The following is a 27,957-nucleotide window of genomic DNA, read 5'->3' as shown; positions in this document are numbered from 1 at the left end:
TATGTGGTTTCAGGCGATATTTCTGCTCAGAAACGGAAACCGGAGGAAACAGAGACACTGCAAGAAGTGACCAGCTCCTCTCACACACACACACTCCGCTATAGACATGAGTTACCTTCTGATTCTCTCTGGGATTTTACTTTACATCTCAGGTAAAAAGAAAATATATATAGTTATGTTTCAAAAGCATCGCTAAACCGTTGTCTCGATTGTCTGTTGTTAAATTGTTAAAATGGTTTAACTTGAATTCTTTAAGTTTTAATTATACTACATACATCATGTGCCGTTTGTGAGTGTTTTATGTTTTCTCCCCTACATTTATTCTTGACTACAGGTGGTGCTGGAGTTAATGCACTGGAACTTAATATAGCAGTGAAATCTGGATCATCTGGCATTATTCCATGTGTGTATGATAAACAATATAAAGAAAACCGCAAATATTTGTGTTGGGGGACACCATGGATCGCTTGCAGTAAAATGGGATATGCAACAGGAAAGACGGGAAAATATTCCATCACTGATTATCCAGACCAGAGTATTTTTACAGTGCGATGGGACACACTGGAGACGTCAGAATCTGGACATTACTGGTGCGCTGTGGAGATTGGTAACTTTGACACCCTAGACGCTGGTTATTTTTTTATTCTGACGGTACAATCAGGTAAAAAAAACTTCTTTCTGACAATGCATTTTATTAGAATAAAATATAATTTATATGAAATAATGAAGCTATAAGTAACGTTATTGTCACAGATCAGCTGTGTCACCATCCTCTGTCTGCACTACATCTCCCATCACTCTCCTCTGTTCCCATGCACCTGCAAGTCATTCCCAATCAATCACATCTGCACCTTATCATCACCCTCATCATTGCCACATAACGTATACGCGTCCCAATTACTTACTACGCCCTAAAAGTATGTAGGCCTACTCTTTTTGTGAAGAAAAGGTAGGCTACATACTTTTGAGTGTGTAGCAAAAGAGTAGGCAAGCTTTTTGGGACATACATACTACTTCGACATCTTTAACGGACAGATATGACTATCTGTCGCGTGCATCCTGTCACAGTAAACTGCTGTCAATCATCTTGTCACAGTTAAAATCCTCCATTCAAACTTATTTAATTTCCTACCATTTCGGAGAGAAATGTAGTAGCTAGCACGGTCATCTGCCAGTCGTGGGTTTTTCAAGCGGATTGCGGAGACTCTCCTCATGTGTTTGCAATTTGAATGTAATGATGCATTTGAAAGTTAATGGCTTAACGTATCTTTACAAAAGTTTACAATGCTGCTGCAGATGCAATATAATGTAGACAACATTGAATAAATTAATTTTCGTCGGGTTAGATAGATACTGATAATTAATCAAACCCCTTTATCTAAAACTCTCTCTACTACATAACCATAACCGCCGGACTCGCGCGTCCTCCATGTCTGTAGTTTTTAAACACTTTTCACTCGTGTTTGTAGTTCTAACCGAATCCTCGTCCAACGCGCGATGGTTTGTGGGAAATATAAGCCGTAGTGCGCATCGATCTGCACTTCGGATTCTGACCGAAAATAGTAGACGGGTATCTTTGGAACACTCATTTCAACATAGGCTACTACGATTTGGGATGTAGAATACTAATTCTATTTTCGAATAGTGTACTATTTAGACCGGAAGCACCAACACACTTCACTCCAGTGTCTGGTCTTATTAACTGTTAAGCTGCAAGCCTGCAACGCCACTTTTGAAAAATCCCCAGAAATGGCATAACGTTACTGAAACAGATACAGTTCATGAACCCTTTGTAGCCTACTAAAAGCACAAGTATGATATTACTTACTTGAAAGCGGACACCTGTCAATTTATTGTAAATGTAGAATCAATTATTGGCATAATGAAAAAAATTTTTTGTAAAGTTATTAGAATTTTTTTTTTATGAAACATCTTCATGAAAATAAAATTGAAGTTGGCACTGTATCAATCTGCAGCTAAAGCCACATGTCTGACCATGTTATATTTAAAATCTGAAGGTGATAAATCTAAAACTCTGTATTTAGTTAAATGTTTTTCAAGATCATGTCATGACTTTATTTTGATTAGACTCTAAAATGCAAACTTGTGTTTATTGTCATCTATAAGCATCTATTCAGTCTATTGTCTCTATTGTTTTGTTGTGCAAACGAGCCCCATGCAAAGATGGACAAATCCTATCGTCTTTTTGACTGTGTTCAGCTCCTGATGTGTCTGTGAAGAGCAGCAGTGTATCTGGACATGAAGGTGATAATGTCCGTGTCCAGTGTTTCTACAGTTCTGGATATAAGAATAAACTCAAACACTGGTGCAGATATAAAGATAAGGGCTGTTACGCAGTGGGGAGGACTGACACATCCCAGAGTTCATCAGTCCAGATCAGTGATGATGGGAGAAGCTTCACTGTGTTGATGACTGGACTGAGACGCAGTGATTCTGGATGGTACTTGTGCTCAGTAGGAGATCTGCAGGTTCTTGTTCAACTCACTGTCAATGAACCCAAACCTGGTAAGATCACAAATCAGTTCAGCTATACAAATGGTGACACTCTTAATGGCCTAAAAATATCTTCATGTTTTTCTCCTTTCAAGCAGTGACACATATTCCAACAGCGACACCATCTGACCCTGAGACAGACAAGTAGGTGTACTTTGACATTTGACATTTTTGATGTGTTTGATTTAAAGAATCATATGATTTTGGCAACAAAATAATTTGGATGTGTTTGATTCTTTTAAATCAAACACATCCCAATTTTTTGTAGCCAGAAAATGTTAATGTTACCCCTTGACAACTTAGGGTTGTAAAAAGGTCAGGGCCCGGTTCCCCGATAACGCTCACTCTTAGCGCGCTAAGAAGACTCGAAAGATATATCTTACCAAAGTAGTTTATGTTCCTAAGTGTGTTCCCCGAAGTGTCCCTTAGGAAGCTTCTTAACACGCTGCCTCTTACGTTCGACGTTACAAAGTCGGTGCTGAATTAGTTGGCATCGATTGCTCAGGAATCGATTTTACACTTCACGCGAAGGTGCATTACGGCGTTAAGAAAGACAACACGTTCTATGCAAATGAAACATTCCTCAAATGATTCCACACTCTAAAAAATGCTGGGTTGTTTCAACCCAATTTTGGGTAAAATATGGACAAACCCAGCCGTTGGGTTAAATTTTTACATTACATTTTTAACCCATCGTTTGGGTTTGTCCATATTTTACCCAAGATTGGGTTGAAACAACCCAGCATTTTTTAAAGTGCAGTAACATTTATTTTAACATAGTTTAAGTTATCAGTAAAATATAGAATATTAATGAAATTATCAAATTGTCAGTAATATGTTCACACGATATGTTGTGATGGGTAGACGAACCGGGTATCCCTAGCTAATCATCCACCCTCCTTATCCCGTTGTGCCACTTGTGCCGCTTCTTGACATGGGTTTAATGACTTCTAAAAATTATGTAATACACTTTTATATTAATGGTAAGGTACTTTACAATCAGAATTGATTGGCAAGCAGCTGCAGTTACTTCTGTTTAATGCGGTATTGATTGCCATTGGTTAATGTTTTCAATAAAAAGTAACCTATCTACAATGAACAGCGAGAGAGATTTAGATACAGAATATGGTGGGGAAGCAACGTAAAAAAAGGGCACCAAGCTTCTCGTCAGAGGAACTTGAAGTTTTGCTGGACGAGTTGAGCTTGCACAAGGTGACACTGTTTTCCAGCTTTCGGAATAACTTGTGCAACAGCAACAAAAAAGAGCTATGGAGCGACATAGCAAGGAAGATGGCTGCCTGCGGATCATGCACACCAAGGTCCTGGCAGGACGTCAGGCAAAATGTCAAAAGGGCTTAAGTTTTGCAGAATAAAAAATTTTACATGGACTAAACGGCTCCGCGGTCGGTCTTTGATTCAATACAAGGACACGTTGGATCGCTGCCATAGCAGCCCGGTCTCACCCCAAAACGTCATATACTGACGGGTCTTGACCATACGTCAACATACGACGAAAAGGGTACCCCTATAACGTCAATATGAGACGCAGACATAAGCGCACCAGCAGCGCCTCCTAGCGGTACCCTAACGCATACCTAAACCCAACCATACCCGAATCATCACACATGGACGTTAAAGGGTACCCTTTTCGTCGTATGTTGCCGTATGGTCAAGACCCGTCAGTATGTGACGTTTTGGGGTGAGACTGTGTTAGCCATAGTTGGTCGCTTACTGGACACCACCATGCTTACCCATTTATAGATCTTAGCCATTTAGAGCCAAATTGTTTGCCAGATTTTAACGAAATAGCCTAGGCTAATTACCACCATATTAGTTCTGATACCAAATAAAGTCAACTTCATAAATAGGCCTGTATCCATTGCGAACATACTTTATTATTAGTCTTAAAATGTCCATAACATAAAATCATTGTTTTGCCACAACATTGTCAACATACCATAGTTTTACTTGTACTGCGCTGCGCTGATTTCTAAAGACTGCTGCACAGTGGCGGCGCCTAGCGTCTTCAGCTCAAACAACGCTGAGAGAGAGCTTACGAATGGTCCAGACCAACCTTACGAAAGTGTGACTAACTGAAGTTATACTTAGCGTACGAACGTGTCGGGAATCGTGCAATAACGTTAAGAGAGAGGTTAAGGAATAGGTTAAGAAATACTTAGCGATAAGAACGTTTTGGGGAACCGGGCCCTGATCGTTCACTTTTGCTGTGCGTTCTGGAGTATTCAGGAAGCGATGTCTGATCATGAATTAATAGTTCTGATCTTTTGAATCTCCTGAATCACTGATCTAAGTGATTTGTTCACAATTTGGACCAATCCTTTTTGAGGAAAGAAGTGCAGGAGAAGAGCATACAAGTACATTGTTTCTTCTTTTGTGTTCCACAGAAGAAAGTCATACATGTTTGGAATATGACTTGATTGTTCTTTCATTTTTAGTGAACATCATTTTCTTTCGCTTTTACATTTTTTTTTTGTAGGTACACAACTGCCGTTTCTGCCAACAGAAGTCCTACAAGTGTGAATGAAATAAACAGTAAGGAGCAGCTAAACTGGGTTAATCGGATTAAATATTGTTAATGCGTTTAATAACTAATTATATTGGGGTGGGGTTGACCATTGTGAGCTGGTGTGTGTGTGTGTGTTGCTGTGTTTTGTCGTGCTGTCTTTGATTGTGATATTTGCTCTGCTGTTTTGGGTCTTTTTTGCTTTGCTGTACTGGAGGACCCCCTTGAAAACGAGATGTTTCATCTCAAGGGGTTAATCCTCGCAATAAAGATATGTTAATAAATAAATAAATAAATAAATATGACTTGTAAAATCATTTATCAATCAGAAAAGACAATGTAGAATAATCTAGAGACAATCGTTGTTTAGATGCACTGCATACAATGGAAGCGGATTTCAGCCACATACGAAGAAATAAATCATGCTTTAGTAAATCATAATTACAACATAAAGTAGGATTTATGACATAAAAAGTCTAGTATGAAACAAAAAATTGTGACACAAAAAGCTGAAATGATGACATTAGTCAGAATTATGACAAAAGTATAAATTATGACATAAAAAGCTGAAATTGTGAGATAAGTAATAATAATGAGTCATAATTATGAGCTTAGACTGTGACATAAGTCAAAATTATTACATAAAAAGTCTAAATTATGACAAATTTAAATTATGACATTAAAAAGTATAAAATCATGCTTTAGTAAATCAAAGTTACAACATTAAAATTATGACAAGTCTAAATTGTAAGGAAAAATCATAATTATGACATAAAAGTCACACTTATAACATAAAGTCAACTTTTCATGTCATAATTATGAGTTACCAAAGCATTTTGCAATTGTTTTTATGTGGTGGAAACGGTCTCTCATAACAAACAGCTTCTTTTATTAATGATAACACTCTGATAACACTAAAAACTTTCCCTGTTTCTGTTTTTAGCAGCAGTTATGATTACTGAAAGACCTGAGACACACATGTAAGTGTGAACATTGTTATTCAGTCATACATAGCAACTGATACCAAACTATTACATGTCAACATAGTAATGTTATTTTTAATTGCAGAGATGAAGCCCATGAGAGAGAGACACTATGTGTCAAATTGGATTGATTTACGACTCATCACAAATTCTGGACATCTGTTTATTATCCCCCATCCAAAGGAATTTCTGACTGTTTTGGGGTGTTTGTGTGTTTTTGAAGTGTAAATGTTTGAAAATTAGGATATTTTTTTAATGAAAACAATGTACTTTAAACTTTTAAAATGTGAAGCAATGTTTTGGGTAACAATGACAAACATGAGATCAAGGGATATTTTTATTAAAGAAGGTTTTCACAATCACATACATTTAAAGACATTAAAAACAACGTACCGTTAAAATACAAAGGCCTGGCATGCATACATTTTAAGACCTTACAGGAGAAATGTAAAACGAGTAAGAGAAAGTTTTTCCACATAAAGCTTTTTAAAATCCTTAAAAACTAAAAACTCAGTGTTCAATCATTAAAAAAAAAACGTTACCAGAGAAAAGCGCTTTACACTGTGTAATTTTTTAAGTTGATTCTTAGCAAAAAAGACTTTATTCTTTCAAAATGATATGTGCTCATTAATGTATAATTGCTACTAACTAATCAAGTATTCTCGTAAGCGTAGAATCTGCCATTTATAATACATACGGGTGATCTGCTCGAATGGCGGAAGCCATGTTGCGCCTCCATCTTCAAAATACATTAGCCAAATAGGGACATACCTGGAAATTCAAGCTTCGCCTTTCGCTTTTTTACTCTCAGTGGCACCGTGACGAATGCGAGGGGAGATTACTCGCGACTGCCGGGAGATTTGAAATAATACGGCCACCGTAGGAGTTAAAACGCCCTCGGAGTGGGAGGGGCTAGAAAGTAATATTCAGTTGGTAGTCATATACAATTTCACCGCTAGATGCGAGTAATTCCTACACAGTGTAGCTTTAAGCTTTTAAAAATATAAAACAAGTTGGAGATTTTCTTTTACGTGAGGGTGCTCCTCATTTGGGAGTTACACTTGTGTTCTTCACGGTCAAAAGTGACTGGACACCTGACCTGAGAATGAAACTTCCACCCTCTTTTTCATTTGAAGTGTACACGTTTTTTGCATTATTATTACTACAGTCAAACCTGAATACAGAGAAAGCATTTTGTTACATGTAACATTATATTTCAATAAACATTTAACAAAAATAAACAGGAATGCTTTATCACAGCGTAATCCATCTGTATCTGATTTAACTTCAACCTCTTATTTCAGGCTTCTGGCTTTTTTCTTTTCTTTTTTGATGTATGGTAATATAGCCCTACCTCTGTGTGTGTGTGTGTGTGTGTGTGTGTGTGTGTGTGTGTGTGTGTGTGTGTGTGTGTGTGTGTGTGTGTGTGTGTGTGTGTGTGCTCGTGCTCTGTGAACATTTCATGAGTCCTCATAATTCAAATAGCTTAAAAAACATAAAAAACATGTTTTATTAAAAATGTAAAAATGCAGAATGTTTCCTGTGATGGGTTTAGGGATAGGGGTGTGTAAGGGGATAGAGTATACAGATTGTACAGTATACAAATATACTATAGTTCAGCTAGAGTTTAGTTCCTAGTCATATTGGCCTAGAAAATCACAACTTTTCATTTTCTGTCGGTCTTAGTACACGATGTAACAGTCCGGTCTCACCCCAAAACGTCATATACTGACGGGTCTTGACCATACGTCAACATACGACGAAAAGGGTACCCCTATAACGTCAATATGAGACGCAGACATAAGCGCACCAGCAGCGCCTCCTAGCGGTACCCTAACGCATACCTAAACCCAACCATACCCGAATCGTCACACATGGACGTTATAGGGGTACCCTTTTCGTCGTATGTTGCCGTATGGTCAAAACCCGTCAGTATGTGATGTTTTGGGGTGAGACTGTGGAGACTGTGTTAGATGTAACTACAGAAGAATCAAGTTTTTTTGAGAGAGATGCTAACGGTCTAATCAGATTCAATGATCTATGCTAAGCTATGCTAACAGTGTTACCGCCAGACCCGAAGATCGGCTGAATGGATTCGAAAACTGTAAAACTGTTTAACTCTAGGGGAGTTAATGAGCCTATTTCCAAAAAAAGTGGAGTGTTCCTTTAACCTCAGTTTTATTGAAGCGGTAGTTGCGTTGACTGTCGATGGAGGGACAGAAAGCTCTCAGATTAAAGGGCACCTATTATGACATTTAAAATGTTCCTAATGTTGTTTAGGGAGTCCCCAACAACAGGTTTACGTGCATCCAATGTCAAAAAACACTTTTGTTTTCGTATAATATGCATTTATTTTTACCTGATTTGCTCACCGACTCCCAAATGATTCGTTCAACGACTCGTTTTTCCAAACCCCTCCTTTGCGCGACGCTAATCTGCGATTGGTCAGATGACCCAGCAGTGTTTACAGAGATAATACTTATTGTTTAACACGGAGTACAATGATGCTTTTATCAATTAAATTGTATTATAATAATGATTATAGTCCACTGCTTTGTAGTTTGTAGTAAAAAACTAAAAATAAGATAAAGAATTTAATATGTTAGCGAGCATAGCCCAGAGTTCAAAATGTAAAAGCACAATCAGTCTTTGTTTGCATTAGCCCGATGCATAAACACAACGTTTTTACAAAAAAAAATGCAGTTACGTTACTACGAGGTATTACTCTTATTTGTATTATTTTTTTTAAATCTATGTCCACGTGAAATTCTGCATCCATCGAACAAATTTTTTTTTTTTTTTTTCTCTTTCTCGGAAGGGCAACGTGAGTCGAAAAGGGCATTTGGGCAGTTGCCCGGGCAACCTGAGCAACCCCCCTGTGCACGTCCCTGCTCTATTATTTAAGACAACTCCGAAAACAACGACAAACTCTTCACATATCTCAATACAATTGCCATTGAAGACCTAGAAGCTAAACGGTGCTTACACAACAAACAAAATAATTATTAAGCATGCTACATAAAACATAAAAGCAACAATTATTAATAACACTTACAGGTTGTGATATGGAGGAGGAAGCTGATGCAAATACACTTGGAACTGAACCTTCCTTCAATATCAGCCGGCTCGCGAATCCAAGTTTGAGTGCATTTAAAAAGCAATCGTCTTCAAAATGGCGCGAGCAAAGCATAAGGCTCGGACTATACTTCTGTGGTATAGTTGTATATATGAATTGTAGCCACTTAGTCTTCAAATGCTCCTCCTTGGGCAGATGAAAAAAGTTGGCTTTTGAGTCGCACTTCAGAACACAGCGTCTCGTCGCCATGATGTTTCCCTGCTGGCCTTGGAGCGCAATAAGTGGGCGTATCGTATTCAAATAACTTGACAAGTTGATGTCATCTAGTCAGAGAAAAAGCTTCGGTCTTCTAACGATTCATAAAAATGACTCCGAGCCGACTCTTACTTTTGAAAGACAATAACTTTATATACGGTGCACTTTCATATTTCAAACTTTGCAGGATGTTTTTGTTCACTTAGATCTATGTTACACACTACATGAAAGGTAAATTTCAAAATTCCATAATAGGTGCCCTTTAACCTCAGAACTAACTCTTTAATATCTGCCTTTAGATGCTGTAGATACCATGCAGCACTAGTTCTCTGTCATTTTTATGCATAAATAGGTTTAATGGTCTAATTATATGATACACACAAGATGGCTTTCCTGTAGCTCAGTGGTAAGAGCAATACGTTAACAACGCAAGATGTGGGTTCGACCCCAGGGGATTGCACATAACATGTATAAATGTATAGGATAATGCAATGTAAGTCGCTTTGGATAAAAGCGTCTGCCAAATGCATAAATGTATGTAAATGTATATTGGTACAGACCATAGTTTAGCAGTTTAATGATGATTTTTATTTGGTATATACCTGTAATTCAGGCATTATTTGAGTGTTTTGTTCTAGTGTGGTGTATACGTGCAAAATGTAGTCTGTAGAGTCTCTGTCTCTCTCATCTGGTTCTGTTTGGGATCTACAGCCCTGTAATGGGCTAATGGTGTGTGTTGAGATGATCAGGTGTTTCAGGATAATGATGAGAAGCCTTAAAACCCCTCAGATTGTGATGTTCCTGGAGGAGAAGGAGGGGTGAAGATATTTGTTTAGTCAACGTTGTGTGTCTGTTGAAGGAATTACTGTGTTTTTATTGAAAAAGTGGGATGATGTTGAAAAAAAAGAAGCAAGGTTGGAAAACAATGAGGGATAAAAATGCTTCCCTTTGCTCTTTTGGGCTTTATATAGTCAGTGAAGGAGGGCTATTTAGACATTTGGATCTTTTTAATCCAGGAAACAAACTTCCAGTTTGTCTTTCAACATAAAAAGGTTGTACCCTTTAATAATCTGTTTAATGCACTAACAAATGCTTGTCCTCTATATGAACCTGACCAGTTAAATAAACCGTGTTTGATCCGTCTTTTATACAAATGAGTCTTATTTGCATTCATCATTATTTAATTTGCTCGTTGAATAATTTTGGATTTGAACTTTGGACATGTTTTTATGGTTTTGACTTTATCAGTGAACATTTGTAATTATTTTTTGAAAATCATTCGAATTAAGACAAAAAAGCTGTAAAAAAATATGCCTGGAATTATAACCCAAGATAAAAGTTACAGAATCATTGTACAATGACCAATATAGTGGGGTATGTTGTCCCAGTGGAACCTGCCATTTCAAAGCAAAATTTTAATGGTACAACTATTATGAAACGTCAAAGACCGTAACAAAAATGCACTTATATTGGCCAGCCAATGTTAGAAATGTATCCATTTATTTGACATAATTTGACATACACATTTAACACGTGATCACTTTCCGTTTGTCACAACCACCAGCTGGAGTGCCCGTGATCTCCACCAGAGGGCAGTCCATCATTCTGCTTTATCTCACCATGAAATACATTTCACATAAAAACCATTGTCTGGATAATCATGTTCTAATTACGTCCACATGTGTGTTATTATCTTGTTTACTTTTATCTATTTAAGCCCTGTGTATTCGTTCGTTCTTACTTTGTGAAGTCTTGTATGTTGTTGCAATGTAGTTCTGAGCATTGTCTTGGTTTTTGTTTTATTTTTTTATTCTCTGCATTTTGCCCTGTTGCCCATTTGGATTCTTTGCCCGTGTGTTTGACCTTTTGCCTGTAATATAGATTATGATTCTGGATTGTGCCAATAAAGCTGCGTTTGGATCTTCACCCCAAGTCTCTGAGCGGTTTGTAACACCCTGAAATTGACAATATATGAAAATGAACAAGTTCTCAAGTCTGCTTTTTACATTACATATCTGACTCTTGCCTGAATAGTTTGGAGGATGAAATGAAATGCTTGTGTATATTCTGTTCTGCCTGGTTCGTATTTCGTACAATGCATGAAGCACACCATGCACAAATATATATATTATTATTATGAATTAAGGGTCAATAAGGCCTTCAGTTTCAGTGTTTTGTACATTATATTTGTGCATATTTCTTTGGGAAGTGTTGTATGCTATACTGTAAGGCTCTTTGCTTTGATCCGAATCTTTTCATGTGCATCTTTTCAAATCCGAATTTCTTTGCGTGTGCGCGCGTGTGTGTGTGTGCGTGTGTCCATATAGCCTATAAATTTAAATGTATATGTCTTATTTAACAGAAGCTTTTATAAAGAGACAAGTATGAGAGCATCACACACTCGGCACAATCCGGCGCGACGTGACGTTCTGTAGGTGACCGAATTTAGCTAGCTGCTATATCCCAATTAATAATTAGCATTAGTCTAAAAAATTAAATATAATAGGCTACCGAAAACAAAACAAACAGAACATCTTCCCAAACACATTTCAAGCTTATTTAAAAACCTCGAAAGCATAAACACTCATTCAAAGTACCTGGACCATAAGTTCCCGCCTGAGCACGAGATAACTTCAGCACGAGATGACTGATAAATCTAACACACCAAGGGAGGCGGGACTTAAGGGAGAACAGCCAATCATTAGCCGGTCACACGTTTGAGAGGGAGTGGAGGCAGCCGCAGCGAGCGCAGACTCAGAGCGGCCAGAGAAACGGGAGGAGCGACTGTAGTAAGGCGTTTGTGCAAAACTGCAGAAAAAGTGTTGGTGTTGAACCCTCTCACCAGAAAAAGCGACGCCCCTGGGAGCGAAGCTTTCTTTAGAAAATCCCTCCTTTGTTTAAGGCCGGCGACATCCGCCTGACCTGAGACGAGCACTCGAGGGTAGAGACCTGAACAATAATTTGACTCTAGCTCCAGGACAGGTCACTGTCTGAGTGTCAGGACAGGCCACTGTCTGAGCTTTGGAGGAGTAGAGGCCTCGACAGGAAGAAAATCCATAGATGAGGCCGAACCATTCCACCCCGCGACTTAATGGTCAAAACCAAGGAGCTTTCACAGGAGAGTCTGTTCTAGAAGACCACAGGCTATAATGTTACAACCATAGCTCTAGAGAGGCGGCTTCAGCATACAGTGCTTGTCACTCTCTAAGCGAGAGGAAGCCTGACAATGCCCAGGTGACAACCACAGGGGAAGCCTTCTGAAGAAATACCCTGCAGCGCTGTTTATTTGTCTGTGCCAAACACCGCTAGAGAAATTTAACGCAGCATATCGCTTCTACTCTAGTATCAAGAGGAGTCAGCTCAACCTAGGCCGTTTGAGGAGGCATCGGGCCTGCAACCCGCTTTATTAGCCTAATGCAGAAGGAGGGCCCCGGCCAGACAACTCTTACGGTGAGAGGAGGCGTACCAGGGTCACTAGCCGCCAGTCTTGAGCTGTCAAGAAAAAACATTATACGGACTAATATATAATCTATTAGGCGAGTTCATAACTGCCTTTGTCTATTGAAATGAGATTGTCTTTTTTTACACTATTATACTGTATATTTTGTACTTTTTCACACGTCAAAACGTGTTCAATTTGCTTAAATGCTAAATAATTTTAAATCTGACATGAACAAGAAAAGTAATTGTTCAGAGATCTGAACTTACTGTTTTGAGAAAAAAAATTCTCATTTGAGAATTAAGCCAAAGCGATTGATACAAGACTCAGTTTGTTTCCCTCTTTTGGGTTACACGGGTTAATAAATGATAAGGTCCACATAGAGAGGTGTCATTACTAACACCAACAGTGAGAATAACACAGGAACAGGAGAGGACTAACTATCACAACACTTTTTTCTTTTTTTTTTTGCTGCTTGCTTTACATGAACATCTAACAGATCCACAGATATAAACACATTAGGTCAAATTTATGTTTGCAAAAGGACCCATACGAAGATGTGAGGATCAAGAAAAAAAAAAACGTTATACAGACTGTAAATGGATCTATAGGCGAGTTCATATCTAGCCTTCTTTGAAATGGGATTCTTTGAACAGGTATTCCCTATGTTATGGGGACAAATTGTACCAGAAAATACCAGAATACGATGGATAACGACGCTAAACACCCGGCACACGAGGAGGCAGAGGTCGGAATGTTGACGCGCACAAACGCTTAGACAAAGATGATATAGAGCGTGTGCACATGTTAAAACGGACAGTGGAGGTTATATACTTATGGTGAAATTAATGTCTTTTTCTTAGCTGAAGCGAACGACAATAAGACCGCAAATAAGAAAACAAGCAAAGATGACACAAGAGCATATTCAAGCAATAGCATATATTAGGTCTGAAACAAAGCTAAACAATGTTACTCACCTATCGAGAGGAAATAAAGCAAACGCAGCATCTGAAGTTAGGCCTTCCCGCTCCTTGAGTTCTCTCCTAAGCTTCTCCGATATTAACACAAGTTCTACCTCTTGCCTGATCGTTAGCCTTCTTTTTAATTTTAAGGTCCACAGACATTTTCCTCTTTTGTTTTTTTAATCTGCCATTTCTCTTTTTCTGTAGCCGTTCGGCCAAATTCTGTGCTGTGTGCACTGACCGCTCTCTCCTCCCCATCATTAGTAGACACGCCCCTTACTGCTGATTGGTTAAAAGTGTGTTTTGGTCCTCAGGTCCGACACAGTTTTCAAAAGTGTTTTTCAAAAACTGCTGATCCCACCGTTAAAGGCCACTGTCGGAGTGACCGCTCTCCTTTCCTCTTCTCTGCGTCTTCTGGCTGCTGTTCGAGTGGGATCTCACCCGGCCCCAGAGCTGGCACAGCACATCAAGACACAGGCCTCAACACATTAAGACGTGTAACTTCATCAACCATAACAGAGTCAAACTAAAATCGCAAGTTCATTGAGGAGAGCAGGACTAGGTCGAGGGCCATGGGAGGACGGCACGAGGCCGGTGGCGTGATTACTGATGAGCGAACCCTGCGCGACGCACCGACGACAGTGGAGATAGAGAGAGGAACAGGCCTGATTTTATGTTGTGTTTTGTTTCTGTTTTGTGTGGCCAGCAGTCGTCCGCGAGGGGCTGCTGGCCTATACTTTCATTTTGTATTGGTTTTATTTTGTCATTAAAATATTTGAATGTCCGTCGGTTCCCGCCTCCTTCTTCCCATAACATCTGTCCTCGTTACACTGGTGCCGAAACCCGGGAAGAAGGAGGAGGAACGCGCTGTCAAAGACCCCTCGCCATGGACGCTCGAGGGGGTGCGCTGGAATGAGTTTCCAGAGGGACGGTCGAGCTCGCTGCCGGCCGCCTGTGTGCTGGAGGGGCGTCTGCGGTCCGTGAGGGAGTGTAGGAGTCGCCACCGTTTGCCCGGGGCCGGAGCCTGCTGTCGTCCGCCATACGGGGAGGAGCAGGGAACGGGGGACTCCTGCCGACTGTCCGAACACAGAGGAGCCGTCGCCGTCCACCAGGCGCCGGAGGAGTGTCGAGCCGTCCACCGAGCGCTATCCAGCGCCACCGCCAGGCACTGCAGAGAAGATCGCCCAGCTGATGGAGGACCAGATGGCAGCGCGTTGTGGGAACTGGACCAATAATTATTTTTTTCTCTGTCGCTCCATGATTCAGTGTCCTTTCTCTCGCCTCGTCTGTCCATACCCCCACGTGCGGAGGCCACCGTGATCGGTCCCCCCCCCCCCCCCCCCCCGGAGGGAGGGTGGGGGGGGGAGTAGAGCACAGTCTCGGGAGTACACCCGACCTGTGAGGGGCGATGTGGGTATGTGGCGAGTAGGACGAAAATATTTGAATGTCTGCCGGTTCCCGTCTCCTTCTTCCCATAACATCTGTCCTTGTTACATTCATCATCATTTCTTCATTTAACGTGGAAGAAATTTATTGCAACTTCAACACCATTGACTCACGGAAGCATCAAGTCTTTATCCTGAGCCTGCATCCACACACTTGTTCAAGGGCTAAGGCATTGCAAGTATCGTACAATTAACTAACTAAACAGAGGTTTATTACAAGAAGTAGACCCCTTTATCAAGGTGCTTTGAACTAAGAAACTGATGGTTCTGTTTCATTCTCGGATAAAAATCCTCGTTTGAAACTAAGCCACACATTTTCTGTTTGTGCTGCAAAAATAACAGCCATATAATTCAGCTGACACTTGTAACTAGTTCCTAAATCACATTTTGAACGCACTGCCTTATAAAAACTCAAAAATGTTACATCAATCCCCGGTCTCTCGGCTGGTCTCTCTTTATTCAGATATACACTTCTTTTTACTTTTTAATGGCAGTCAACAGAGACAGGTGTTTTGTGTCTGCCTATAGAATAGAATAGAATAGAATAGAATAGAATAGAATAGAATAGAATAGAATGGGGCATTTATATAGTGCTTTCATATGTACTGTACACCCAAATCGCTTTACAATCATATCAGGGGATCTCTCCTCAACCACCACCAATGATATCCTAGCCTATATCACACTGTGGTCTGTTGCTGATGTCCATGTGATGAACGGTGTCAGTTGAGCAGAGTCTCAGCATGAATGTTTATGTGTTGCTTCTTTACTTGTGTGTTTTTATGGCTGGTTTCTGACTAACAGCCACAGAGCAGATTCACACATTATTAATTTTTCAGCAGAGGTTCAGCATGCCACAGCACATTTTTTTAAATATTCTTGAATACATTTTTAATATACATTGGGAATTATTTTAAGGAAATATGAGAGACTGGGGATGGTTGCAATATATTTTTTTGGTATGAATTTGTGTTTTGAAATATTTTTGTTGTAATATTTGAAACCTTGACCGTTTAGATTTTGTACATGGATTTATTTTGTTAATCAGATTTGCTTGTTTAAAATTATTTTAAACCAACCCCTCATGATTTAAGAACAAAATAACAATTAAACAGCTTGTGTTAATCACTTTCACAGTTTTGTCAAAATGGCGGCTTGAACAATGTAACATTTTGTTCAGTAATTGTGGGTTTTATTTAGTATTAAATGTTAATAAATGTTGTTTTTGTTTTTTTTATCAAATTGAAGATAATTTGCTTATTCAGATTGTACAACTGCTATCTTTTGACATGCTTTAACCTGTTCACAAATCAAATTAGCCATAAGTAAAATGTTGATTGTTGCTGTGTTGTGGTTAGTTTGAGTTTGCTGCTGCTACTTTTAGCACTTGCTGACGCTTATGGTTTCAGGCGATATTTCTGCTCAGAAACGGAAACCGGAGGAAACAGAGACAGTTCAAGAAGTGACCAGCTCCTCTCACACACACACACTCCGCTATAGACATGAGTTACCTTCTCATTCTCTCTGGGATTTTACTTTACATCTCAGGTAAAAAATATATATAATGATTATGTTTCAAAAGCATTGCTAAACCATTGTCTCGATTGTCTGTTGTTAAATTGTTAAAATGGTTTTACTTGAATTCTTTAAGTTATAATTGATACATCATGTGCAGTTTGTGAGTGTTTTATGTTTTCTCCCCTACATTTATTCTTGACTACAGGTGGTGCTGGAGTTAATGCACTGAAACTTAATATAGCAGTGAAATCTGGATCATCTGGCATTATTCCATGTGTGTATGATAAACAATATATAAAAAAACAAAAATATCTGTGTTGGGGGACACCATGGAGCTCTTGCTGGATAATGGCACATACAGGAAAGACAGGAAAATATTCCATCACTGATTATCCAGACCAGAGTATTTTTACAGTGCGATGGGACACACTGGAGACGTCAGAATCTGGATGGTACTGGTGCGCTGTGGAGATTGGTGACGAACGCACCGTAGACGCCGGTTATTATTTGTATCTGACGGTACAATCAGGTAAAAAACTTCTTTCCAAATGACCTTTTTTTCTGAGAAACATGACAATGCATTTTATTAAAATAGATTAGGCTATTATATAAATATGAAATAATGAAGCTATAAGTAACGTTATAAAAAATGTAAAAGGTTAGAGTTGTTGTTGGATTAGTGTGATAGATATAGCCTATCTGTACGCACAAGTAAAAAGAACTGAAAAAGGAGAACATGTTAACTGCAGGCGGTGACTAATGAAGAACCCATGTGACACCAACTATTTGTAATTGTTGATATTTAACTGACATTAACTGTCTAAATAACGCTAATTGTTCTGATTCTGATTCCTCTAAACGATTCCGGTTCCTTGGAGTTTAGTAAGTGAATCAGAATCAGAAACCGCTGGAATGGTGTTTTGATCCACTAAGAACTGGCTTGTAAGAATCATTGTTTTGGGAATCGGAAAAGTCTCTCAACGCAGAATGGTTTAGATTCATAAAAAATAACTGATTTCTAGCAGTCATTTGTTCAGGAGTCGAGCTATTCTTGTGCTCTATGTTTTTGACGCACTAAAGAACAGACTCATAAGAGTAATTGGTTCGAGAATCGGAGCGTTTATCGAGAATCGGTGCGTTTACCAAAAACATTGTTAGCCAGCTATGGTTGCAAGTTCTTTGGTCGCAAGATGCAGCAAAAAGAACCATTTGGGAATCGGACAACTTTGGTTCTGCTGTTTTTAGGCTTGTTCGGCTTGAAGCGGCGCTGCACATACGGTGTATGACATCAAAGTACCGCGAGAGCGATTCAAAAGCATACAGTGTCGTCTGCTCCTAATAGCTCTCGCTGCAGCCTACATTCATGTCATACACCGATCGGTCTATAGAGGGTTTTCACCAACGTCACGTTCTGGGCGGCCATCATGGAGGCACTCAGATGTAAACAACAGCATGGATTGCACTGTGTATGTAGGGGAGAGCAGGGGCGAAAGTACCATTTTTCAGAAAAACATAATTTTAAAAGATGATGGTTTAGACAGAGATATATTTTTGCTGTGCTCAGTCACTCACAAGTGTGGTCTATCAATACCAGGTGGTATTTTGTAAAAATGTAGAATGACTTCAGAATAATTTCACTTTGAACTTAAGACTGCTCATGTTACTTTCGACCCCGTCAGTTGGGACTGTAAGAACTGATTTTCCTGTTAAAATAAAACTCACCCTGCAATATAGCCATAAAACGCACCCTGGACAGAAGATCGCAAAGACAGAGCATAGGACATTGTCCTGTCCAAACACTTTTCCCTTATCTCTGCATCCCCCTCTCCCCCCGAGTCAAGTCACCAAAAGTTCACTAAGAATGCCTATATATCACATATGATGTATCTTGTAAACCTATTGTTTTTCCTTTTCATGTTTGGTATCATTTTAGATGTCTCAGTGCGATTGGTAAAATGGTCTTAATTTCATTGCAGTCATTGGTAATATTAGAAAGATTAAGAACTTAGGAGAATCCTGTGTTCCTCTTTGGGTGATGTCTCTTCAAGATATCTCCCCACTCCCCCGAGACCAGGTGCTACCCCCTGGGGTACAGGAACTGACCCAAAACAAACTCTGAAAATATTGGCACAACCCTTTTGTTCTGGTCTGGGTATTTAAGGCTAGGTAACAGAGCTGTCTTTGGGATCCTGTAACCAGGAAAACCCCCATACAGTGCTGTGCCAGTGTTCTCCCGTTGGAAAACACTCACACACCTCTGTGTGTCTCTGTCAGGAATGCATTGCTTACTTTTAGAGTCATCTTTGAGAAATTTATGTCATGCATCTATTATTTCTGAATTGGCTTTTAATTACTTGTGTAATTGGCATGATACATTTATACCTGACAAATAAATGTTACATCTTGATTTATTCTGAAGTTTTCTGAAATCATTATTTTAGTAGATTATAGGAGGCTGGTGCTACCGCAAATCTTGCAGGATAGGTCAAACTAAAGGCGCATGTATGAATGGAGCAGTAGGCACGTCATCTTGAAGACCTTTTGATTTCTGTCTATTACTGATTTAGCAAGTTGTATGGAAATGGCTAAAATCAACTACACTCTTTTGTATGAGTGAGCAGTAGGCAACCGACTTAAGAGGTATTAGCTAACCCTACATCCTCTGACTAACTTCAGAACTGACAAGTTTTGTGTCCGTGAGAAACACGACGTGGCCGACGTGATCTCTGTGCGGCATTGGGTCCATAATGAATAAATAAATGAAAGATAAGAAACTCTGAATAACCAAAGATCTAAATTAATTCATAATCAATATTTATGACTATTTTCTAATAAGAAACACAATCTAAATTTGATTATCACTTGAAACTGGAGTCAGATTAAGCGTAGAGCTAAAGTAATATTCAAACTAAATTCTAATAAATTAAGTGAACTTCACTGGAGCGCTGGAAAGATATACACGCATTATCCCTTCGCCCACCCCGTTGGATTCCGTCGTTGGGCCAATGGGTGGTCCTTACAGGACGAAAGTAACACACAGGTGGGTCAAAAGTAACACAACAATATACAAGGTAGATTTTTTGTGTTCCTCTTGTTGTTGTTTTTTATTAGCCTAAATATACTTGAGTATGACCTTGTTAACATGTAACATCAAACATGCAAACATATTTTGGCCTTTATCTTTGCCAAATTTATTATTTTTTTTAATGAAAATGTAAATTAACAGTTTCATCAAATGTTTCAAAAGTAACAAAACAGTACAAACTTGAATTGTTTAGAATATTTTTGTATTGGCAATGTCAATGCATTTTATAAAATGTTTTTTCAACATGAAAAATATGAAAATTAAATTAAATTAGCATAATATCAATTTTCAACATAACAATAGTCATATTTCCATCCAGCTGTTTTTATGCATACATTTAAAATGTGCATAAAAACATCTGGATGGAAACCCTGCAACTTCATAGGTGGAGGTGGAAAAGCTATAAGGTATGGCTAAAACCTAAATGTGACTAGGTAAATGGAAACAGATTGAGTGAAAATAAATAGTGACACAGAAATCAGCTGATTCAAATGTGACTTAAGCTTTAAACGCCCTCTCATAAACATCTGTCATATTCTGTTGGTATACTATGACATAAACATGTTTTAATGAATGCTGCAACACACAGAAAGTCACCACATTAGCAGAGGGACAAAAGAAACACTTGTTTCACTGTAGCGGGACAAAAGTAACAAGTGTTACTTTCGTCCCGACAGGAACTCCTGACATTTAAACCCAATTTACTTTTATACTGAAAAACTCTGACAAGGCAAACTTCAGGATGTGTTACAGCACTAAATAACCTGTAGATTGATCATTACTGTGTGACACATGAAACGAAAAACACAACTTGTAATTTAAAAAAAAGTACCGCTTCAGTATTTACTTATCGTACTCGAAAACAGCTTTCCGGAAATAACCGCGGGAAACGATGACGAAATCACGTGATATTCGGCAGCTCCGTCCGGTTGCGTACTGAACGTGCTGTCATAGCTTGAAATGCTAATATAGTGAGGGCTCTGAGAAAATCGCTTTGTTACTTTCGTCCCGCGTTACTTTCGCCCCGGTTCTCCCCTACTACTGAACACGTTACACTAATAAACCACGGAAAAAACATGTGGAAGCTGCAAAATCATATAGAGAAGAGACTTAGTAAGCAGGAAAGAGCGCAAAATTTTGACAAAGTTAATAAACGAGCTAACATTAGCTTCTCTAACCCTTACTGTAATTCTTCCTTCTATTTCTTATAGGCTACGTTCAGATTGTCAGTCCAAAAAATCACATGAAATCCGTTTCAAGCTACATCCATATGTGGTTTGAAATCCTATTCAAATCACATATCAGGACATCAGCTTCAGTCTGATCGCTCTGATCGGATTTTGTGTGGTATGTGACTCTCACGCCACATAAAATGTAAACGTCAGACGTTGTTATATTGGAAATATGCTGAAAGCCGCTGCCAAAACAATGCTGTGTTGTTGCAAAGGGCCGGACGAGCAGAAAATGATTATTTTTTAAACCTATTTTGAAACCGGCGTAGACAAGAGCGCGGAAAAAAAGCTGTACATAACAGCCTCCAACAGTTCTGCCGCGGGCTCAAGACGCAGTAAAGTTAGTCCAGCGCAGCGGATACACATTTCCATGTTTTAAAATTTAAATAAGACAACATCTCTATTGCAAATGCAAACCCCCCCATCAACGCAACGTCATTGCCATATTGCCAAAGAGCTGCATGGACACACACATCGGATCTGAACAGTGTGGACATCATTTTAGATCATATTCCAATCGGATACAAAGATAATCGGATTGTTTTTCGTTCAGTAAATTGTTTACGTTCAGTGCTTCCAAAATGGCCGACTTCCGGATTGATGACGTGTAGTGAAAACCCTCTATGCAGCGCCACTTCTAGATGAACAAGCCTTTTAACTTACTAAAAAGAACCGACTCGTAAGAGTCATTCGTTCGGGAGTTGGACTGGTCTGTAACCTAATGTTTAATGCACTGAAAAGAACAGTCTCATAAGAGTCGTTCTGGATTGCGCTGAATGTAGACTAAAAAAGCAGTTAAGAGGTATCAGTGATATCGCTTCAGTGCAGTGCATGTATCAGTGCATTTACATTTCTGGATTAATCCTTAATTTATAAAATTTGGTATATTAAATTATGTTATTTCGAATTCAGCCGCTGTCAGAGTATTTGTTCCCTGCACATCAACGTTATTTGGTTCCGTAATTGTTTAAAAATAGAACTGGTATTGAATAAAGTGTTCACAACCAACGCATTCTCATCCTAGGGCGTCATATACTGACACTTGTGACAAATCGTCTACATCCAACGCACATGGCACCCTTTAGCGTCAATATGACACGCACAGTTATGGTTGGGTTTAGGTCTGGGGTAGGATTAGGGTTAGACCGCTAGGAGGCGCCTTCTGGCCCATTTCTATCTGCGTCTCATATTGACGCTAAAGGGTGCCATGTGCGTTGGATGTAGACGATTTGTCAAAGCGTCAGTATATGACGCCTTGGGATGAGATCGGGCTGTCACAACTGTAGTAGTAAACACTTCACAATATCAAGGGAATTTAGATATTTACATTTTATAGACAATAAGACAATTGATGGACAAATCCTATCGTCTTTTTGACTGTTTTCAGCTCCTGGTGTGTCTGTGAAGAGCAGCAGTGTATCTGGACATGAAGGTGATAATGTCCGTGTCCAGTGTTTCTACAGTTCTGGATATAAGGGGGGGAAAAAACAGTGGTGCAGATATAAAGATAAGGGCTGTTACACAGTGGGGAGGACTGACACATCCCAGAGTTCATCAGTCCAGATCAGTGATGATGGGAGAAGTAGCTTCACTGTGTTGATGACTGGACTGAGACTCGGTGATTCTGGATGGTACTTGTGCTCAGTAGGAGATCTGCAGACTCCTGTTCAACTCACTGTCAATGAACCCAAACCTGGTAAGATCACAAATCAGTTCAGCTATACAAATGGCTCAGATATAAAAATATATTAATGTTTTTCTCCTGTCAAGCAGTGACACATATTCCAACAACTACACCATCTGACCCCGAGACAGACAAGTAGGTGTACTTTTTGACCATTTAAAAGAATCAAATGCATCTAAATACTTTTGCAGCCTGAAAACCTGTTGATCCTGTTCCCAAAACTGGTCTAAACGATTTGTTCACTATCTGGAAAGATTGGGTCTTTTTTGAGGAAAGAAGTGCAGAAGAGCCTACATTGTTTTTGTTTTCCACAGAAGAAAGAAAGTCACACAGGTTTGGAATGATGAGATTCGATTGTTCTTTGATTTTTGAGTGAACATGTTTGTCTTTCTCTTTTTACATTGTTTTGCAGGTACACAACTCAGACGTCTGCAAACAGAAATCCTACAAGTGTGAATGAAATAATAAACAGTAAGGAGCCGCTGAACTGGGTTAATCAGATCAAATATTTTTAATTTAATTACATTTTTAACTAATTATGATATGACGTGTAAAATAATTTACCCATCAGAAAAAAAAACATGTAAAATTCTCCCGAGACAATTGTTGTTTAGATGCACCGCATAAAATGGAAGCCAATTTCAGCCGCACACGAAAAAATCATGCTTTAGTAATTCATAATTATGACATAAAAGTAGAATTTATGACATAAAAAGTCATAATTATGATAGTCTAAATTATTAGATAAAAAGTCATAATTGTGACACAAAAAGCTGAAATTATACATAAAAAGTCATTATTATGACAAAAGTCTAAATTATGAGATAGAAGTAATTATGACAGAAAAAGCTGAGATAGTCAGAATTATAAAATAAAAATTAGGACATTAAAAAGTATGAATAATGAATAATATAAAAAATCATGACATAAGTCTAAATTATAAGGAAAAAGTCATAAAGTCAACTTTTTATGTCATAATTATTATGATTTACCAAAGCATTATTTTTTCCCTTATGTGGTGGAAACAAACAGCTTCTTTCATTAATGATAACAATCTGATAACACTAAAAACTTTCCCTGTTTTTAGCAGCAGTTATGATTACTGTTAGACCTGAGACACACATGTAAGTGAGAACATTGTTATTCAGTCATAACTGATACCAAGCTATTGCATGCCACCATAGTAATGTAATGTTTATTTTTAATTGCAGAGATGAAACCCATCCAGCTCTAACATCAGACTCAGAGACTAATAATACAGAAATACAGCGCAAGGATGAGCAGAACAGGCATGTAATCAATGAATTAATTTGCTAAATTAGAAACAAAGCTTTAACAGAGGAACTTTCTGCACAATAAAAGTGAGAATGGTTCTGTATGATAAACACAAATATGTCTCTCCATCACCACAGGCATGATGTGACTCTCATGAGTCTTGTAGCGACGCTTGTGCTGTTCCTGCTCGTTTCTCTGGTTGTAATAGTAACCTGGAGGCGGAGGAAGAAGCCGGGTGAGTTTTCTCTTTATACTTCTGGAGGACTGACAGGATTATTTACAGCTACTTAACAAATAAATCAATAAATGGACATAATATACTGTATATATAGATTTTAGTTACAGTTACATACAGTATGTGAGAAGAAATAGACAAAAACTGGGTAAAATTTACAGTTTTGGATCATGATACACATACATTTGACAACAAAATGATACGACTGACCAATCCAAATCAAGTATTTTGTACCTTTTGTATATGTCATCCATAAACACGGTCAACTTTAATTGTATAATCTTAAAAATAAAGGTAAAAAAAAAAAAAAAAATTTTCACAACAATACCATAGAAGAACATTTTTGGTTCCCCAAAGAACCTTTCAGTGAACCGTTCTTAAAATAACCATTTTGTTCTTAGTGTGAAGAGCACTTTTAAAAACGAAAGAACTTTTTTCCACTATAAAGAACATTTTGTGCAATGGAAAGATTGGAACATATTATGATATTTAATCTTCATATCTCACTCTGACAGAGAGAGATCACATTAGAGAAGAAGAACATTGTAACACCACCAGTACTACAGTAAGTATTTTACATACTGATGGAATTCAGAAATCTTCAGAAAATAATCTAAATCTGTGTTTGTGTTTGATGCAGACGGCCTCTGGAAACCAGATGACATCCATGAGTCCAGAAGCCGCTACTGTACGTCATCAGTCCTCTCTGTACACGTTTCCTGAGATGATGACTGAAAATTAATGATCATCAATTGTGTTTCTTCACAGTCTTCTTCCTCGGTGGACGACTGTCCGGTGATTTACAGTTCTGTAAACTTTCATAAGGCAGTAAGTGTCGTCTTTGAATGCTCTGAATGACTGCTCCCCCAGCTCCCCCTCCCCTTCTTCCCATGCCTCTGTAAATGATCACTATTTTTGCATTTCGGTCATGTGACATTTGTAGCACAGAAATGACACACTAAAGGTTGTGATACAGAACTCTTAAAGCTGATCATGCTTATTCACAGGCTTTATCTTCAGTGGATCCAGAGGGCGACGTGATCTACAGCTCTGTGAAAAAACCTTGAAAGGCTGTGAGTTCATATCATATCCACACACACCCTTCTCCTTCTTAATGACGTTATGAGCATATGTAGAAGTGAAGTAAAAACACTTAAAAAAAGTGACTTTACTTTACTGTAAAGAAAATGTTCTGTACTTAACTTATTTTATGCAAAATTATATATTTCACAAAAAAAAATTGGACTCTGAAATTGCTATAAAATCAAAGCCACGTGTCTAACCAAGTTGTGGTCCAACTTTAAGTTGATGTAAAAATTGAGGTTCTTGAGATTTGGTTTATGGTCGATAGGCCTACTAAAAATAGCCACGCACCAAGTGTCACTGTTTGTTGTAAACACGTGTAAGATGAAGGATCAAAAGTCTATATTATAATTCTCAGGCAACAGGAACACATGATAAACTTCCACAAAATATTGATGTGACACCCACATCTAGAAAAAACTGTGTTGCATTATTTTCCTGTTATCTCTGTAAAGCTGTTTTGAAACAACCTGTATTGTAAAAAGCGCTATATAAATGAAGGTGACTTGACTTGCCTTTAGTATGCATTCTCTCACAAATTAATAAATATTTGCCCCAATATCACTTTTATCCCAAAAAAGTCAGCAAATATGGTACCTTCAGTCTCAGACCTTTCCAACCATATGTTGTTGTTGTTGTTGTTTATTAAAAAACGTTTTGATTGTAAAATAGTGCAGTCAATTTTGTGCAATGAAAAATGAAAGTGACAGCATCCACTAGAGGGAAGAGCTCACTACTAAACGGATTTAAACTACCATTTTCATCGTAAGGCAATGTCTGATTTGAACAAGATTAATACTGAGGTCACTCAACGGCTGCAACTGAAAAAAACACATGCAAATAGAAAAAACACTAGCAAATTGTGATGTCGAACTGATGTTTTTTTCTATTTGCTGGTGTTTTTTTCTATTTGCATGTGTTTTCTTCAGTTGCAGCACGCTGAGCCCTCTCAGCCACCGTAGTTTAAGCTTTCGAATGATACATAATTTAAGATGAATAATAAGATGAATGTGTGTGTGTGTGTGTATATATAGTTTGCTTTTATAGTTGAAACAAAATAAATATTAATTCCAGTCTTGCATTTCATTTCTCTGCATCTTACATCACAGGTACATCCCAGAACGGATTCTTGACCAAATGAAGGACAAAAGCGACACATCAATCTTTAGAAAGAGATGAAACCTTCATTTTTCTTTAAAGTCCAAATTAGGCTTAGATAAATTGTAGGCTTACAGAAATGCAAATTTTGTTAGTAGTAATTAAATTAGTTAATTTAAAAAAACTGTTATTTTACTTTTTAGTTTATTTGTTTTGCACAATAAATAGGCTATGGACATTAAATGCTCTGTAAATTGCTCATATAGCGTGATACACACTTGTCCTGTATGTGTGACGCCATCTGATGGTGAATTTATCTACAGTTTTACCATGTACCTCTTCATCTGCTCAAATTTATATCAACAATTTTTAAAACCAAGTAATGTATCATTCGTGATGCCTTGACCTGTTCAACAATCATCTCATGTGTGATGTTCTCATTGTAACTTTTTAACATCTCAGTGATGTTTTCTTTTTTTTTCTTTTAGTTCTGATGTGAAACTTTTATTCTGATGGGATAGTTCCCCTAAAAATGAAAAATTCTGTCATTCATTTCTCACTCTCATGTCGTTCCAAACCCGTTAGACTTTCGCTCATCTTCGGGAACACAAATGAAGCTTTTTTTAATGAAATCTGAGAACTTTCTGACCCTCCATTGACAGCAACTATCACTTTCAAGCCCCAGAAAGGTAGTAAAGACATCATTAAAAGTAATCCATGTGACTCCAGTGGTTTAATCTCAGTTTTATTGAAGTGGTAGTTGCGTTGGGTGTCGATGAAGGAACAGAAAGCTCTCAGATTAATCTCATGAACTAACTCTTTAATCTGCCTTTAGATGCTATAGATACCATGCAGCGCCGGTTCTCTGTCATTTTCTGCAATTATGCATACATTAAATAGGTTAAAGGTCTTGTGTGTATCATATGTTGTATTTATATTGTTACTGACCACGGACCAGCATAGTTTAGCAGTTTAATGATGATTTTTATTGGGGATATACCTGTAAATCAGGCATTATTTGAGTGTTTGTTCTACGGTGCTGTATATGTGCAAAATGTAGTCTGTAGAGTCTCTGTCTCCCTCATCTGGTTCTGTTTGGGATCTACAGCCCTGTAATGGGCTAATGGTGTGTGTTGAGATGATCAGGTGTTTCAGGGTAATGATGAGAAGCCTTAAAACCCCTCAGATTGTGATGTTCCTGCGGAGAAAGAGGGGTGAAGATATTTGCTGTGTTTAGTCAACTTGTGCTTTCTGTGGCTGTTGAAGGAATGACTGTGTTTTTATTGAAAGAGTGGGATGATGTAAAAAAAAAAAAAAAAAAAAAGCAAGGTTGGAAAAACAGTGAGGGATAAAAAATGCTTCCCTTTGCTCTTTTCGGCTTTATTTTGGGTTTTACTGTATATAGTCAGTGAAGGAGGGCTATTTAGAGTTACTTGTCTTTTGGATCTTTTTAATCCAGGAAACAAACTTCCAGTTTGTCTTTCAACATAAAAAGGTTGTACCCTTTAATAATCTGTTTAATGCACTAACAAATGCTTGTCCTCTATAT

General features: G+C 38.3%; 1 protein-coding gene across 4 annotated transcripts; it reads left to right on the top strand.

Moving 5' to 3' along the window:
- Positions 1 to 30: 30 nt before the first annotated feature.
- LOC306998603 (uncharacterized protein) lies at positions 31 to 27,711 on the top strand. 4 transcript variants are annotated; one of them, XM_079612813.1, is made up of 13 exons: positions 31 to 152; positions 335 to 661; positions 2,221 to 2,526; positions 22,807 to 22,852; positions 23,130 to 23,188; positions 23,805 to 23,841; positions 23,929 to 24,006; positions 24,130 to 24,227; positions 24,743 to 24,792; positions 24,868 to 24,915; positions 24,996 to 25,055; positions 25,235 to 25,300; positions 26,420 to 27,711. In XM_079612813.1, exons 1-12 carry the CDS (start codon positions 107 to 109, stop codon positions 25,292 to 25,294), a joined length of 1,215 nt encoding a protein of 404 aa, XP_079468939.1. In that variant the 5' UTR covers positions 31 to 106; the 3' UTR covers positions 25,295 to 25,300; positions 26,420 to 27,711. The 4 variants fall into 4 exon arrangements, with proteins under 4 accessions (XP_079468939.1, XP_079468941.1, XP_079468940.1 ...); XM_079612815.1 differs by lacking the exons at positions 31 to 152; positions 335 to 661; positions 2,221 to 2,526 and adding exons at positions 16,645 to 16,746; positions 16,922 to 17,245; positions 22,421 to 22,729 and having other exon boundaries at positions 23,808 to 23,841; XM_079612814.1 differs by lacking the exons at positions 31 to 152; positions 335 to 661; positions 2,221 to 2,526 and adding exons at positions 16,645 to 16,746; positions 16,922 to 17,245; positions 22,421 to 22,729 and having other exon boundaries at positions 22,804 to 22,852.
- Positions 27,712 to 27,957: the final 246 nt, after the last annotated feature.

Source organism: Phoxinus phoxinus (assembly GCF_949152265.1).
Source record: "Phoxinus phoxinus genome assembly, chromosome: 5".
Classification (NCBI taxonomy): domain Eukaryota; kingdom Metazoa; phylum Chordata; class Actinopteri; order Cypriniformes; family Leuciscidae; genus Phoxinus; species Phoxinus phoxinus.
This window is presented reverse-complemented; position numbering and strand designations above follow the sequence as displayed.

Coding starts and splice junctions, on each gene's coding strand:
- LOC306998603 (XM_079612814.1), top strand. CDS start 16,701: ATGAGTTACCTTCTCATTCTCTCTGGGATTTTACTTTACATCTCAG. Junction 23,842..23,928: donor GTTAGACCTGAGACACACAT/GTAAGTGAGAAC, acceptor TTTTAATTGCAG/AGATGAAACCCATCCAGCTC. Junction 24,228..24,742: donor GAGGCGGAGGAAGAAGCCGG/GTGAGTTTTCTC, acceptor TCACTCTGACAG/AGAGAGATCACATTAGAGAA.